This window comes from Carya illinoinensis, chromosome 12 (assembly GCF_018687715.1).
Source record: "Carya illinoinensis cultivar Pawnee chromosome 12, C.illinoinensisPawnee_v1, whole genome shotgun sequence".
Classification (NCBI taxonomy): domain Eukaryota; kingdom Viridiplantae; phylum Streptophyta; class Magnoliopsida; order Fagales; family Juglandaceae; genus Carya; species Carya illinoinensis.
In genome coordinates, this window is record NC_056763.1 from 16,527,200 (window position 1) to 16,544,340 (window position 17,141).

General features: G+C 36.7%; 2 protein-coding genes across 4 annotated transcripts; one reads left to right on the plus strand and one right to left on the minus strand.

Annotated features, from left to right (window-relative positions):
* The first annotated feature begins 326 nt into the window (after positions 1–326).
* LOC122290347 (serine/threonine-protein kinase fray2) lies at positions 327–5,102 on the plus strand. Of its 2 annotated transcripts, none has more exons than XM_043097985.1 (6): positions 327–1,135; positions 1,604–1,655; positions 2,718–2,840; positions 4,081–4,145; positions 4,286–4,444; positions 4,531–5,102. In XM_043097985.1, the coding sequence occupies exons 1-6, from the start codon at positions 419–421 to the stop codon at positions 4,579–4,581; spliced, it is 1,167 nt and encodes a 388-aa protein (XP_042953919.1). In that variant the 5' UTR covers positions 327–418; the 3' UTR covers positions 4,582–5,102. The 2 variants fall into 2 exon arrangements, with proteins under 2 accessions (XP_042953919.1, XP_042953920.1); XM_043097986.1 differs by having other exon boundaries at positions 329–1,135; positions 2,718–2,807.
* A 1,957-nt stretch (positions 5,103–7,059) lies between these two features.
* On the minus strand, positions 7,060–11,418 carry LOC122290179 (anaphase-promoting complex subunit 8). Of its 2 annotated transcripts, none has more exons than XM_043097755.1 (4): positions 11,159–11,418; positions 9,891–10,192; positions 7,611–8,861; positions 7,060–7,482 (listed from the first exon to the last, which is right to left on the minus strand). In XM_043097755.1, the coding sequence occupies exons 2-4, from the start codon at positions 10,035–10,037 to the stop codon at positions 7,393–7,395; spliced, it is 1,488 nt and encodes a 495-aa protein (XP_042953689.1). In that variant the 5' UTR covers positions 10,038–10,192; positions 11,159–11,418; the 3' UTR covers positions 7,060–7,392. The 2 variants fall into 2 exon arrangements, with proteins under 2 accessions (XP_042953689.1, XP_042953688.1); XM_043097754.1 differs by having other exon boundaries at positions 9,891–10,197.
* Positions 11,419–17,141: the final 5,723 nt, after the last annotated feature.

The following is a 17,141-nucleotide window of genomic DNA, read 5'->3' on the forward strand; positions in this document are numbered from 1 at the left end:
AATATTATTTTTTATTTTAAATTTAAAAAAAATTAAATTGTTTTGTATGTTTTTATTGACAAGACAAAACTTAATTTATAATAAATATTAATTTAAAATTTTTCGATCAAATCAAATCTTTTCGCACCAATTAAATACAATTGAATATAAGTTGTGCTTTCGGTTTATCCATTTTACTATAATTCTATAATTATTTTATAACGTAGTATTAAATTATTATATTTTTATTAAAAATTTATTATTTATTGTTATATCAAGAGATATTCAGAAGGGGTAAAAATGACCGCCGAAGTTGTAACAGTTATAAAAAGGAAAGGGCTGGTTTCGTCATTTTAGAAGAGACATACGTTACTGCCATTATTGCCCGAAACAAATTGCAGATTGATTGCCGTGTGAAGTCTCTGTTTGCGTTGGGAGAATGGAGGAAGAGAAAGCCGCGGCGTACTACGACGAGCTGACTCGCAAAGGCGAAGGAGCCGCCAGGTTCAAACAAGGTCTTGGATTCTCCTCATCCTCCGACAATGTCCCAGCAAAAGGCTCGGCTCTGCCCTCCTCGTCCTCTTTCCTCAGCAACTTCGTCAGAGCCTCGAGCCCCACCAAGGCCTCCGAGTTTCAAAAGCAAGCACAACTCCAATCCATTCAAAACAAACTCAGGAAGAAACCTGTCTCCTCCGAAGAAGAAAAACATGCGATTCCTAGGGTTTCTGATAAAATCGAAAGAGAGAGGGATAGGCATTCGAGGAGGCGAAGTAGGAGTAGAGAGAGAAACAGAGACAGGGACAGGGATAGGGATAGGGATAGGGACAGGGATAGGGATAGGGACAGAGACAGGGATAGAGATAGAGATAGAGATAGAGATAGAGACAGAGACAGGGACAGGGATAGAGACAGAGACAGAGACAGAGATAGGGATAGGAACAGAGAGAGGAGGAGGAGGAGTGTGTCACCGAGGCGGGATCGGAAATCGAAAAGGAGTCGGAGCCTGTCCCCGCAGGAGAGAGTGCGTGAGAGGAGGAGGTCGGAGAAGAGTAGAAGTGAAGATGGGAATGGGGATAGGTATAGAGCCGGTAAAGTGGGGAGGGAGAAGAACGTTGGGATTGTTTATTCAAAGTTGATCGAAGGCTATGAAAATATGGTATGTTCAATTTTAATTTTTGATTTTTTGCATTGATTGTTTTTTTCTAATGAATCCCTTTTCAGTTTTGTTTAATTTCTTTTTCGATTTATATCTATTAAATTACATATTGTATAATTAAAATGTGATCGATGTCAATGTCATTTGGGCTATGATTAGTTTCAGTGTTTAATCCTTGAAAAATCTATTTTAGATGAGGTTTGTATAGTGAAATGGTATGAGATGAAATTTAAAATATTATTAAATGAAAGTTGAATAAAATATTGTTAGAATGTTATTTTTTAATATTATTATTTCTTTGAAATTTAAAAATGTTAAATTGTTTATTATATTTTATATGAAAATTTGAAAAAATCATAATGATTAGATGAGATGAATTGAAATCATCTTTGTATCCAAACCGAGCATATATTGTTGTTTTTAGCAATTGTGAAGTATCATAACAATCTCTCTCTCTGTTGTAAACAGACACCAGCTGAAAGAGTGAAGGCCAAGATGAAACTTCAGCTTACTGAATCTGGTAAGTATCGGATGTTATTCTGAACGGATGTTAAATTCCTTTTGTTACTTTCACGTTATTTGGGTAAATTTTCAAATTTGTTTGTTTATTTAGATTTTGGGTAATCGTTAAGATGTTTTTTTTTTTTTTTTTTTCCCCTTTTTGACTAGCAAGATAACCTAGAATGCTTGAATGAAACCAAACAAATTACTAGGCTGTGGAAGTACTTATATGTGGACAAAGGTTTCAGAGTTTGGAGACTCCAGATCACAGACACAGACACAACAAGTACACTGCTACGTTGAACATAGTTAATATTGAGAAAATTATCAGCTATGCTATACATCTTATGAAGTTCTTCCTGGCAAAGATCAGTCCTTTTTTAGCTCAATTTTCTGCTTTTGACTCTATCTTGCTTAGGGAATGTCAAAGTAAACATCGTAAAATAATACTATTTAAGAGGCAGCAGTTCCCTCTTATGGGAAAATAGTCTTGGAATGACTCGAGGAAAGCGAATCCATTTATGGGCTTGCATTCTAGAAGAATTTGCCAAGGTTACAATCTGAGTATTGAAATCATCATATCAGAATAAAATATTTGTAGTTATTTTTGAACTCCATACTCATACCAAGTGCTCCAAAGTTGTCCTTCAAAAAGGACACCCTAGCAGCATTAAGACAAGGATGATTCCAGGAAAAAAAAAAAAGGATTTGATTATGTTTTTGTGCTTGATTGAGCAACCTGCATAGTCACTGGCTACGTCTAAGGAGTGCTGAATAGTGTGATTCTTCAACTTCTGCACATGATGTTATTACCCTTCCTTGTGATCTTTGAGCGTTATTGTTTGTGGAGTGACAATTTTACTCCCCAAGTATGCGTTCAAAAAGTTCCTGCCTTGGTGATTTTCCATGTGATAGAAAAGGAAGCTGCCTCTCTTCTTTTATTTCTCTCTCTTACCATTACTTTGCCTTTAACTGAGGGAGATTTGCAAAACATGGAAATAATGGTTAAACTTCTATGTATGGTTGCTAATTAAAATTATTTGTGTTATACAATTTTTATTGTATCTCACTTTATGTGCAGCTGACAAGGACACAACAAAGGGCACGGGCTCAGGTTGGGAACGATTTGAATTCAACAAGGATGCTCCACTTGATGATGAGGAGATTGAAGGTAAACTTTTCTACTGCATTGCACTTCCTTTTGGTATGTACTAAGAGATAAATGTTGGCCATTAATTCTCTTGGTTTGCAATTTGCATATTATTACTAGTAGGCTTGGATTCTGCAATATATATAGGGAAAATGATAGTATGCCCCCTTATTTGTACCCCTCATTTTGACCACTTATGTATTTATTTATTTATTTATTTATTTTTGCTTAATGGTTAAAGAAGTGACTATTAGTGTATTAGTATATTTTTTGTATATTTTAAAAATATTTAAAAAATGTGGAAAAGAAAAAGGAATAAAATAAAAAAAGTGTGATTTGGCCTGGGGGCATGCTCAGCAGTCACTGCCGAGTGGAACACTAGCAGTATCCTATATATAGTGCTGTTTTCTAAGCTGTGAGAGTGATTCAGCTGCTACCTGTTACTTGTTACTGGTTTTTACTTGCATTCCCGTGCTTTTGTTATTATTGAATTCCTTTGAAATCATCGTTCAAACTCAATTCATTGGGCTCTACTAATCCTTTAAGAAATCCAAAGAGGTTCCCATGGAATTGAACCACCAGATCATCTGCTAAATGATCAATTAATTACTTCTTCGAATGCTAAAAAGGAATGCTAAAAAATATTATATGCCTTTCTATTTATTAACGTAGGCCTTACTCCTAGAATCTACTGATTTTATGATTACAAAAAGTAATAAAGTGCTGGGTGGGGGGGATTCAGTTCTCATTCTGTAAACTTCGTTGCAGAAAAATTGAGCTCACTTAATTAAGGAATTTTCTATTTAGCCTCCACTAAATCCTCTTGAAAAGCTTTCTTTTACCTTTTTTATTTGCTGGAAGATGGGGGTGGCTTTGCAGTACTGGAAGGTCACCTTTCATGCCCTAAAACAGATTATAGGTGTTGTACAAAATAATTGGGCATTGGTGCCTTACCTTCTATCCCTGAGTTTCACCTGCCCCAAGAAATGCCTTAACAAGGTTAAGAACTACGCATATATATGATATCCCAAGCACATGAAGTCTGCTGTAGATGTCTTTGCATCGAATACGTCCTCTCAATCGCATGTTTTTTGCACATACTATAAATTGGAATCCACACATACAAAAGGGCTAATCTGATGAATAGTTGAATCTGAAAGACATCATGATACCATGACTATGATTTATGGATGTGGTAATCAGATGTACTGTATATGTTGTAACTAAGAGTTCTAATGGGCTTGGGTCAAGAAAAGCAGATAGCTGATAGCACATGTTTTTGACTTGACTGCAGTTGCAGAAGATGATGCAGCATTAGTCAAGAACATTGGCCAGAGCTTTCGCTTTTCTGCATTTGAGGTACCGTTTTTTCCTATCTGTCACCTGTAATAGTCTATTTAACAATCATGCATGTTACTTCCTTCAATCTGGATTTCATTAGAGAGAGAGAGAGAGAGAGTTCCTCGTTTCCAGTGTAAGTTATTTCTTGTGATATGAAGGCAAGAAGAGAGGAACAAATCAAAGCTGCCCATGATGAGGCCATGTTTGGAGCGTCATCACTTCAACCTTCCATAAGTACTGATAGTGAGCCAGAAGGGGAGGATGATAAAAAGGAGAACGATGAAAATGGTCTTGTTACAAGCCTCTTAAGTGAGAAGGTAGTTTTTTCTTGCATTTGGGTTGGTGGGGGGAGGGATTTGGAATTGACTGTACACTATTTGATTGATTGTTTCCATGGTTTTAGGTGCTTGCAAAGCAACAAGGTTCTTGGCGCGACCGTGCTCGTAAAGTATAGGATAGATCAACAAACTGATGGGCAGCGTGAGAGACTAACAAAAAGAATCCTCTTCGGCCGCTGCAAGAAGCATGTTCAAGTGTTGTATAAATATTTTATCAGTCAGGTTGGAGGGAGGGATATCGATATTAATTAGAAGCTTCTGGCTCCCAACGAATCAGCACAGGGGCAAGTAGATTATCTTGCTGCTCCTCACCCTTCCACAGTTAGGCTCTTCAGTGGCAGGATTCTGAAATCAGTGTTATAGCATCCTTTTTTCGGGGTCTGTCGTCTGAAAGAGCATTCCCTGTATGTTTGCCACGCTTGAAAGAAGCAGGAGCTTTTGATTTTTGGTGCTTATTTCGTTCAAATTGTGATCTACGTGGGCTTCTGCTCCCCTCAAACTACATGGGATTAGCTTGCTTTCCAAGATGAGAATGTTTCATGTCTTTATCATCCTAAAGGTGTAATGATTGTGATTGGAAGTCAATGTACAGAGACAACAAGGGTTTCAATTACTATGTACCAAGCCTTGAGACCTACGATGCAACGATGCCTATACGTGTTAACTGCTGATTCGCTCGATGGTTCACATAGAACAGTGGGGTCCTCTGATCTATCTCGCCCATCACAGCTAATTAAGTTCCATCATTCCCAGCGAAAATCAAAATAGATTTGGAGATCAAAGTGCAACCGGGCATTTGTTTCTCACCCTATATGCCCTTTTTACTTTCCCAAATTTTATAAATAGCTCACGGTCCCTCTTTAATCAAGTCGAAGCTAAATGCTTGGATAAAGAGAATAACTTATAACCGGTGTCTCTTATCATGGGTGAAAATCAGAGATTAATGGCAACGTACCACGTAAGGAGCTGATGAAGATGTTATCTCTCTGTGCGTTGCAAGGGATCCGTTCCCCCTTCTTTCTCTTTTCTCTCTCCCGATAAGTTTGGTTTGCAGAAAGTACTCTCTCTTTCCATATCTTTCATTCTCAAGTCTCTCATTCCTCCTTCACAAAAACCTTAACCCGAACCTATGAAAACGAACTTGAAGTCTCGAGTCTCACCAATCTAGCCGGGAGCATGTGTACAAATCGTATGGCAAGGATGATGCTGGTAGCGAATGCCTTGGCAAATATGAAGAGATTGCTGTCAGTTCGAAAGAAGTGGATGTTCTTTCCAACGATGGGGATGAAGATTCCGATGGATCCAGTGATGAGGATCAACGCAACAGAGATGGTTTTGAGGACAAATGCAACTGGTTCGTCTCATCAACTCTCTAAATTGGCACCTCTACAGCTCGTGCTAGCCATGATTTCCAACATCATGGGGAAGTTTGAATCTTTGTTTTATCCAAAATCAAAGAATGCCCAAATTTTAAAAACAATCAAAATACAAATCATTTTTCCATTTAAGGTTGAAATCATTTGTTTGTCGGGAAAATGCAATTTTTTTTAAAAAAAGAGGAATAAAAACGTATAAAAGTATAATTTTCATGTACAAGAACACCAACAAGAATTGAATTTTGTATAGTTATCGGAAGAAATGGCGAAACCTAAGAGAGGGTATTAGAAAACAACACTCGTATATGCAAAAAGGGCCTGGCTTATCCTGATAAACACGAATCTGGGAATTTTTATATAAAAAAGTGGAGTTCAGAGATATGATGTGGCCTAGTTCCTTCGATCCTGATTCACGCATGCAAAATGTTCACACTTTGAAGGAGTTTCAGTGCTTGCCACGCATGGAAGATGTTCACAAAAGGACCAAATGAATTTTTACACGAAAAATATGAATTTTAATTTCAGTGGATTTTCTTCAAATGAGAGATATGGAAGGAGAGAGGGATTTCTGCATAAACTCATCGAGAGAGAGAGAGTAGAAAAAGGAAGGAAGGGGGGGTGGGGGGAAGGATCCCCTGCAGCACAATCTTTGCTTGTGTCTTCCCAGTCCCTTAGGTGGCAATTTTTTATTGGCCTCTGATTTTCATCACTTTTAGGTGGCACCAGCCCGAAGCGTTTCTGCGAAGAGAATATCTATTCAACTAGTCTGATGATTTCTGCCTCAGACCTAAGAGTGCATGAAACTCAACTCCCACGTGCCTGCATGAGAAACATACATAAATGATCTCCATGTCCGTTCTAAGTTACTGTTTGTACCTCTAAAAGTAGGGTTCCTTGCTCATTGAACTTCGATCCAGACACTGCGATCCTTGCTCCTCACACCTCCATTGCGCTTCAGTTCCTTATACATAATGGTGAAGCAAAACTGAGTCACTCACAATTACTACCCAAATAGACCACCAGTTTCGAACTCTATGCATCACAGAGTTCATCACCATTTGGATCTCATCAGCTAAGCTTCAAAGCAACCCTTCGACCACTGTCCCCCATCCACACCCACTGAACCGAAAGAAAATGAAAAAGAATATAATGGGCAAGCAAGAGAATGCGCGATTATGAGGTTAAGAAATTCATTATAGCAGCACCATGTGAACGATGGAGGGACAAAACATGAATGACATTTCTAGGCCTGATATGGCATTAATAGATGATCACAATACATATTAACTCAGGAAGAACTACACATACACAGGCTTCTGGATGATAAATCAAAAGTCTTTGTGTTACACTAGTACACCAGCACCTATCTCGGATGACTGCAGCTCCACAGACTTAAAACATTTTTCTGTGCATCCCCACTTTGATTGCTTTTGAAAATACATCAACTTATGCTTGTATTGTGATCTTATCGAAAGCTTTTATCAATCACTGATTTCCCTAAGCCAGAAATTGGGAGAAGAGGTCTACAACATCCACGTAGTAATAAGAAATTCAGGGGGGCAAATGCTCAACATCCATTGAAGGGATATTAGACTGTGCTGTTCTCATTCCTCGTAGTAAACTCTTTGCTGTTTCCTTCTCCTGCAATCATGGACGATGAAGTGCAAAATTTGTGATTCAAATTGTTTCGAGTGTCCTAAAAAATTTTATGATAGGTTATGTTTCTTGGGAAACCATAGACAAAAGAAAGAAAAATACAAAAAACTCACTGGGCCAGTATAATCCAGAAGACGGGTACAATATGCTTCTGCTTCCTCAAATCTTTTCTGGGCTTTGTAGTATGTAGCAAGATAAAGCAGGGCTTCTACCATATTTGGTCCTTCCCTCTCTTCAGCTTCCATTCTCTCCATATCCTTCTTATAGTAAAATGCTGCCTCTTCAGGACGCCCAAGTTCATAATGTAACTTTGCTAGTCGGTGTAGGGCGATTGCTTCCCTGTCATTACAATTTGCTGCCCTTCTGTAGCACTTGATTGCCTCCTCAAGCATGCTAAGCCGCTCAGTATCATAACACTGAGCCATTGCAATCCACAACCGAGAATCATTTGGCTGCAAGAACACAGATTTTCGGAAGTAATGGAGAGCATAGAAAGGCATGCCCATCATCTCATAAGTTTGTCCTAATCCATACCATGCTCGATAATCACACGAATTTATATCTACAGCTCGTCGATAGGCATCGACAGCAGCTGGAATATTTTTCATCTCTACAAACTCATGACCCATAAGTGTCCAAGCAGATAAATAATTTTTGTTCAGTTTGAGTGCCCTCCTAAAATACATAACTGACTTCTCATGCTGCCCCTTTAAACTGTAATAATTCCCAATAATGCAACAAGATTCAGGTCTGTATTTATCAGTCATAAATACTCTATGGGCAAGATAACTTAGGGCAGAAAAACACTCTTTTGCATAGAGCACATTGGAATACATATCCATATCTTCAACTCGATAAGGATCATTTCTTAGCAGTTCTTCAAATATTGCTTCAACTTGTTCGAATTCTCTTAAACTGTACCGAGCTTTTGCAATTTCAGCCTGGATGTAATTACTAAAACCAAAAGTTCCCAGTAAATTTTCGTATTTTGCTAAAGATTCATTGTGCATCCGAAGTTCTTGGTAAGCACTGGCAAGAAAGAAGTCCTTCATCCAATGGTTATTGAGATTAAGGCTGTTCAAGGAGTCAATTGTAGTGCACAAAGACTGCAGCTCAGACCATGCATTCCAGTTCCAAGGGTAGCTATTCACAGCCTCAACAAGAACTGTACGGGCAAGACTATCACTGCCTTTCTCTTTGAGCACAAGACCATACAAGTATAACCCAAATGGATCAATTGCAGCATTCTTGCGAAGCGTTGATAACTCACGCTCCAAAGAGACCAGTTCGCGGTTCACAGCATCACTCTTACCTAAGGGTCCCTCAAGTTCAATCATCTCTTCTTCTTTCCGCTTTTCTCCAGCCTTACATAAAACAATAAGATTAACAATATCGTTATACCAAAAAGTCCTGAAATATCCCTGAGATCAAGTTGATCATATACATTTGAAATCAACACTTATAACGTCAGTTGTACGGTCATACCAGATCAAAATTGGATCAAAGTCGGGGAAAAAAAGAGAAGGAAAGCAAAGGTATGAACCCTTTCTGTTCCCCAAGTACACCGTGACATTGTTTAGTTTTCTTGAAATCTCAGTGGTGACCAAAGTTTTTGCATAATTTTTCAGTGCTACAGTTATTTGATTTAAACAAAATCCTGAAAAATGTGCTAAGCTTATAACCTGCATATACAAGGGCTTTGGTTGTTTCTTTTCACTATTTTTTTCATTAGTGGATTTTTTATTAAGTTTTTCATTGGTGAAATTCCCTCCTAAATTTTGAAAGCATTTTGTGGGTAATGCTACTCATCTTCCCTGTTACCATCATCCTCTCATCATCAATGATGTGGTAATAAATGATTGGAGATTATTTATGATGTTTCACTTATGGGCCTATCATTTAATGTCACATCAAGAGATGTTGACAAGATGAAGATAAAAAGGATGATAAATAGATTTTTCCATTTTGAAAAGGAAGCTTAGCTTTTGGTCGCCCTTTCTCATCCAAACAAAACCTCATTGTACCATGATTTTTTTTGGCAACTAGATCAATTCTTTCAAACTTCATGCTTTTTGTAGCACTGACCAATATCCTCGTGTTATGATAATTCAAAACTTCTGAAGACTCTCCTCTACATGCTTTTGCCATTTTTTTCAAAGCCATGTTTCAAAAAGAAGTATTCTTCATTCCTTTTTTTTTTTTTTTTTTTTTTTTTATTTGATAAGTACCTATTCTATCACACGGAGAAAACAAATTTTTTCCCCTTAACCCTACCAAATTCAGTCTCTTGTCATTCCCAGCACATCAAAATCCACCATCATATAATCAGATTAGTGAAAAAAAACAAAACTACTAATGAGAATTATACATCACTGGAACAGAAGGCAACAAACCAGATATAGAGCGTAACATCGCAAGAACACAGATTTCTTTCCAGTTTGGTCTCGAAGGACATGAGCAGCCCTCCTGTACTCCCGGCAGTCAAAGTAAGACTTGGCCAGAAGGTAAAAGTCACCATCAACCGCATCGTCCTCCTCCATCACTGGAGTTGACACATATGACACACCAGCAACTGGTGTCGAAGTGATCTCATTCGTTCGGAATCTCCGGCGGATGCTAGAGCTTCCACGCTGGAATCTGGTGTTTGCAGGTGTGAACTTTGCTGGGTCTTGCTCAATTCCTGCCAACTGTTCTGCTGCCCTGCAATAAAAAAGGCGTATCAAAATCCAGTGTTGCCAAAATATTACTGACAATTATTATAACAACAAAAAAGATCAAAGCAAAAAATAACTGAATAGGGTTGTAACATAAATCTTAAAAACAGATTTTGGCATTCATGGACGCAGAAAATAAGGAATGCAAACATAAGTACTAACACACGTTGAGAGTTACCTAATCAACCCATATAAAAAACAGTTCTCAACTGCCATTACACTAATGAGACCATACACACCCAAAACTGTTACTGCACTATGCCATTTCCTCTTCTTTAGTTGGCAAGTAGCTTCATACTTGATGAAGCATAATGGAGACCGCATGTGTATAAACATTAGTTTCCGGGCTCTGTAAGCTCATGGATTCCCCTTAACTCCTCCTCAATTCCTCTCTAGTTATTATGAAACTGCCAAAGACCATGAACCTCAACTGGCACTCAAACCCTACAGACCCGGATGCTATCAAAATACTGAGGATTGGGCTTCCTTTGTCGTTTTGGCTTCATACATCAATTTGGCTAGGGAAAAGAAAAAACTACACTCGGTTTATCTGACTCAGTTTATTTTAAACTTACGAGTAGGATTTTGAATTCTAAGATTTCGTTTCCTCCTTCCTAAGTTCCTCGGCTACTAAATGGAGCATCAAGATCGTAACTTCAACACTAAATATGCATACAAACATGGAAATTGAAACAAAAAGAGTAATTTTAATATGAATCACAAAGTATTTTAAATGTTTGAGATGCACCATTCAGGCTTCCAACATTGGTATGTCGGAATGTCGGAAGTACTCGCGATGCTGTCAAAAGCTATAAATCAAAGGCAAAAACAAAAACTAAAAACAAATACCATTTCCACAAACAATAAACGCACGATTCAACATTTAAACAAACGATGGGATCAGAAAGAGACTAGGGTTTGGGTTTTGACGGTTCGGAGTTGAGTACCATCTGGAGGCGGAGTAAAGGCCACGATCACTGAGCTGATGAATCGCAGTCCGGAGCTCAGTTCTGCAACTCTCTTTCGAATTCATCGTTCCCTCTCGGTCACACACACACACACACGCAGTGACTTAACTTAATTCCTCGCGCTCTTCTTCACAAGTGTTAAAAAAATCAAACAACTGACGTCTCTAACGTGCACCGCAAGTGCTGATCGCGCTCCGGCGGCCCGCCCCCAAATATGTATTTGAAAAAAAAGAACCTGAGGGCTTTTCGCTTTTTTGGTTCTTCTTTACTCTTTCAAGAGTTGGGTCTGAATGGGCCGCGCCAATATGTGAATAAGCCCATACTTGGTTTGAGCCCAATTATTCACCCCAGGCCACTTCCACGTCGCACCACCACATGATGCCATCATACCCAAACTCTTCGGCCCACAACCCTTTGCTCAAATACGAGAAACTTGTAATGACTCACAAACCCACCTAGCATTCGAGCTTCAGTACTAAAGACTAAAGTGGCTAAAAATTAAATTATGGTTAAAATTTGGTCATTCCGTGCAAAATATAGAAAATAGTGAGCTGGTTATATATACAGTATTTTTGGTGTGAGGTATTTCGGTTGGCTAAATTTGACCTACAATTCAACTGACTATCTCTTATTTTTTATAAACATATTATATTGTTTTTTTGCGTCGAGTGTTTTCTCCACCGCATGCTCTTCTACTATTCTCATTCTCTCATCTCTGTTCCGTGCGTTCAAGTGCCATTTCTTGGGTTGCAGCAAAAGAGATTTCCACCATTTTTAGGCGTTCTCTTTCTCTAATAGTCTTTTGAAATTAATTTTCGATCTTTATTTATTCTTCAAGTGAATTCATTTCGGGATTTTTCAGTTTTTTTATTTACTTGCCTCTTTCTATCATTAGGTCATCTTAATTGGAATGTTTGAGAGAGAATAAGGTCATCTTTTTGGTGTGACGTATTACAATTGGCCAAATTTGGCCTACGGATTGAGCTGGCTATCTATTATATTTTAAAAACCTATTATATTGTTTTTTGGGACTAAGTGTTTTCTCCACCATGTACTCTCCCATTTTCAACTTGGAAAAATCTATTTGTCATCCTCACATTTCACACACCACATTTATTTTAATTTTTTTTTTTATTTTTTCTATAATAAATATATAGTGTGTGGATGATAAATAAAATAATTTAATTAGTTTAATAAGAATAAAATAAAATAAAAAATAAAAAAAAATAAAAAATAATATTTTAATATATAAAGTGTGTGGTGTAAGATGATGTGTAGCATTTCTCTTTCAACTTTTATTTCAATTCACTTTATCTTAACTCACTCTTCAAAGCTCACCTAAACCGTCATCACCCCCATTGTTGTGACTCATCTTCCTCTTGATTCCACCTTACTATTGACAATCACTGTCCGCATGAAAGACTACAATGCCGTTTAGGCTCTCATTGTTGGACTTGGACATAGCCAAAGCTCATACGCACCCAGAACTTGTACTACACTGATGAATTCTTACGTATCGACATTGCTAATGCACTACAAAAATGCTAAACGCAAGGATGTTGGTGTGCACAAACACCCAGCTTTACTCAATACACTATACCACTTTCGCTATTTTAGATAAAGATGAAATACAAAACTATCCCATAAACCTAGGTGCTGATAGGAGAACTCCAACCCTCCCCCACCCCCCCAAATGCTAGTTTCAAGAAGTTCTCCTTGTTGTGAAAACAACACAAGAAAAATTAAAATAAAGCAAAAAATCTATCACACAACACACATATTTATATGGTTGTACAATACAATACACGAAGATGACTTTTTTTTTTTTTTTTTTATAACCAACAAACAGTTTATTCATCAATCACTATAGCAAAGAACGAATACAATGAGGAATTTCTTCCAATACAATAAGCTTATTCTGTTGCTTAAGAGCATCGATCCTTGCTAAGGACATGGGCCAGTTTATTGTTATTCCTACTAATATGAACTACTAACCAAGTATCAAATCTGTTCAGACCTGATCGTGCATCAGCCAGTATCATACCTATGCTGGTTCCAATCTCTTTAATGTGATTAATGCCCTTAACAACTTGCAAAGCATCACCTTCTAGGATAGTATCTCTAAACCCCGAATCTTGACAAAACAAAGAAGCTTGGAGAGCAGCTACTGCTTTAGCTAGAAATGGATCGGGGTAAAGATTCTTTTGCATTTTCAAAGTAGCCTTAATTTTTCCTTCCCAGTCAAGAAAAATGGCACCAATCCCTACCATATAGTGGGTTTTATCCAATGCTGCTCCCAATTCAATTTAAGAGTACCTCGTGAGGAGCCTGTCATTCTTCAGAGAAATGATGTTATGTTCTGTTGTTACTAGTTGAGGCTGGAATTTGTCTAATCTCGCTTATTAAAAGATTTGCCTCCTGAACCAGTTGAGAGGATGTTTGAAGTTATCATTAAAAATAAACTCATTTCTTCTCTTCCAGATTTTCCAGCACATTACTGCAAATTCTTCCATTTCTTCTTGAGTTAAATTAGCCAACTGCTTCTCTACTTGCTCCTTAAAAGCCTGACTGTTTGATCCACTTTTCTGAATGCTTCTTGCACAGTGCCCCCATACATCACTAGCCAAGAGACACTCACAAAGAATATGATCCATTGTCTCAACACTTTGCTTACAAATAACACAATCAGGATTATCAATTACATTCATTTTACCTAGATTGACTCTCGTAGGAAGGCCATCAAGACATGCTCTCTAGAGAAAACTTTGCAAGCACTAGGTACCTGCAGATGCCAAATTTGAGTCCACTCCTCATGCTTTGTCTGTAAGGTTAAGGATTGCCCTTTCATCCAATCCTGTAACTATCCACTGAGGTGATATGCACTCTTAACTGTGAATGTTCCTGATGTAGTGCACCTCCATATCAATTTATCAAGCCTGTTGCAAGTGCTAATTGGAATGGCTTTAATGGGAGAAGCCTCTTCAACATTGAAAATGGAATTCACAATATCCTCCTTCCACTAATGTGTATCATGATCTATTAGATTTTACACTTTTGTGTCTACTTGTAAAAATCTGACTGAACTTTGGGTTTAAAAGTGGTTTGCTGTGGAAGCCACCTATTATTCCATATGCTCACTTCTTTACCATTTCCAGTACGTCATATAAGTCCCTTTCCAAGAAGAGATCAAGCCCCAAGAATGCTTTGCTATATATAGGAGGGATTACTCCCCATCTTAGCTTTGAGGAAGTCTATTGCAAGACAGTATTTGGCCTTGAGGACCTGTGCAACAATGGAGAATGGGTTTTGAATAAGCCTCTACCCTTGCTTGGCTAGAAAAGTTCAAAATCTCTTAACCCCAGCCCTCCATTCTTTTTAGCTTTCCCTATTTGATGCCAACTCACCCAATGTATCTTGTGCTCTTGAGCTTGTTGTCCCCATCATTAGTCTCTCAACCCACCAGTAGTCTCTCATGCTCCTATTGAGCTTATATAATAGCTACTTTGGAATTTTGAAAAGCCCCATGCTATAAGTAGATATAGTTTGCACCACTGCTTTGAGAAGAATTTCCTTGCTTGCCTAAGAGAGGAATTTGGTTTTCCAATTCCTAAACCTGTTCTTCTCCTTAAGGAACATTCAATTCGGTCATAAAGTTTACTCATGTCAAGCTTAAGGGACATGAAACCTTCCTTCCCTTTCATTCAAGTCTTCAGGGTATCTATTGCTTCAAAAGCAACTACAACATTATCAGTTATTAGTCTACCTGGTACAAACGCACTTTGTATTGGTGAGATAATGTCAGGAAGAATTGCTTTTAGTTTGTTGGCCAAAGCTTTTACAATAATTTTGTAAAAAATATTGCAAAAACTAATGGGCCTAAACTTAGAGACTTGGTTGGGAGAGTTAATCTTTGATATGAGGGCTATATAAGTTTCATTTAAAAGAATCTGACCAGCTTCTTTTATTCAACACTTCTAACATAGCTGCATTTACTCTAGAGCCTACTATATCCCAATGCTTTTGATAAAAGGCTATAAGAAAACCATCAGGGCAAGATTCATACTAAATTTTGAAAGGGCCAAGTTTGATTTTTTTTTTTTTCAATTATATATGCGTTAAATACATATAAAAGCCTTTTCTTTTCAATTAGAGTTAATTACACTTTACCCCCTTGAATTTTCATTCAATTCACAATGTACTCTCGAAACTAATAATTGCATCAAAGTGAATCCGTTTCATCAAATGTAATGGAAACTTCATCCACGTGCTGCTTATATGCATAACAGTCACTGCAAAGACAAAAGCATCTCTAAGTACATTGAAATTATTAGTTTGTGGGGCACATTGTGAATTACGTGAAAGTTCGAGAGGGGCAAAGTGAAATCAATCCTAATTAATAAGTCTAACATAACAAAAAAATATCAATTTAATGCAAAATCAATTAAGAGAAATATATAGTCTAAAGTATGTTGGTTAAATATATGTAAATTTATATCAATGTGAAAGAAATGGTTGTGCTTCAATGAATTTTTTTTTTTTAACTTTAAACAATTTTATTAAGAGTTTTGTTGCAAATAGTTATTTTTATGTATTTTTGTGCACTTTACTAATTCTACTGATATGATTGGCCAAAACAGTTATTTTATATTAAAAAAAGTGATATAGCTAATCACATTACTGAAATGCACAAAAAATGCACAAAAGTGCTTGTAAATAGTATTTTTTTTAATTAACCCCTTTTTAATAATAATAGAAAACATCAATTGCAAACAGTTTTATTAATATTTTAAGAAATATTTATAAATAAATATAAGTAACGTGTATTCTATCGATTTGTTATTATTAGAATCATCAAGAATATATTTTAATAAAACAACACAATTTATATAAAATTATGTTAGATTTAATTTTTTTATTTAAATAATACAGATAAATTTATACAGAATGGTATATTCATGTGTATTTTTGAATAGTATTAAAAGTTCTAAAATACATATGAACTTTCACTTTATCCTCTCGAACTTTCACGAAATTCATAGTATGACCCCAAACTAATAATTTTAATGCACGTGAGCAGCATGTGGAGGAAGTTTTTGTTACATTTGATGCTATTGGTAGATAGAAAGGGAGATTGATAAATTTTAAAAATAAGCAGGTCCACTTTAATGTAATTATTAATTTCGTGAGCACATTGTGAATGAAGTAAAAGTTCGATGAGGCAAAGTGTAATTAACTATTTCAATTATATATTTGCATATATTTAAGTAAATATATTTCAAGTACATATATTTTTTTTCTTTGTGGATTTTTTTAATTGAAATATATGTAAAAATGCAGGCCTCCTGGATTGTTTTTTCGTTTTTTGGTTCAAGAAATCTCAAACTCAAACACATTTTTTTAAATATAAATGCTTCTAGCTAGCATTTGCTGGTTTCAGCCCGTCAACAATAATCAATAAAAAGATGCCATATCAACATTACATAAGATAAGACGATGAGATTCACCAAATGTGATTTTCTACTAGAATGAAATACTCTACGAAATAAAATTTCTTCCCTTCCCTCTATCTCTTGCGTTGTCTTGGCACCATTAGCAAAAGACCACCTAGTCCGACGTCTAGACACTATTAGGGAGGAGTTTGGTTCGGTCTGGGGAGGTTTTGTAGATCGGACCGGACCCATTCGGTCCAGGTTTTGCCACCCTGGATCGAACCGAACTCCCTAAGAGTCGAGATAGTCTGGTCCGGTCGGTCCATTCGGTTCACGGTTGATTTTTTTTTTATTTTTTTTTATCCTATGAAATTTTGTTTAATACTTATGTAATTATATTGTAATATATTTAATATATATAGTATAATATTATATATATATTAATATATATATTAGTAATATGCTAATACTATATTAGTCTATTAGTATATAGTAAATTAGTAATAGTTATTAATTTATTTACTTTAACTAAT

Excerpts from the sequence above, each read along its gene's own strand:
- LOC122290179 (XM_043097754.1), bottom strand. The coding sequence starts at position 11,244 with ATGAATTCGAAAGAGAGTTGCAGAACTGAGCTCCGGACTGCGATTCAT. Across the intron at positions 8,862-9,890 it reads GATGTTACGCTCTATATCTG|GCTGGAGAAAAGCGGAAAGA; the intron begins GTTTGTTGCCTT and ends GTTTTATGTAAG. Across the intron at positions 7,483-7,610 it reads TTCTGGATTATACTGGCCCA|GAGAAGGAAACAGCAAAGAG; the intron begins GTGAGTTTTTTG and ends CCATGATTGCAG.
- LOC122290347 (XM_043097985.1), top strand. The coding sequence starts at position 419 with ATGGAGGAAGAGAAAGCCGCGGCGTACTACGACGAGCTGACTCGCAAA. Across the intron at positions 1,656-2,717 it reads ACTTCAGCTTACTGAATCTG|CTGACAAGGACACAACAAAG; the intron begins GTAAGTATCGGA and ends CTTTATGTGCAG. Across the intron at positions 4,146-4,285 it reads TTCGCTTTTCTGCATTTGAG|GCAAGAAGAGAGGAACAAAT; the intron begins GTACCGTTTTTT and ends TGTGATATGAAG.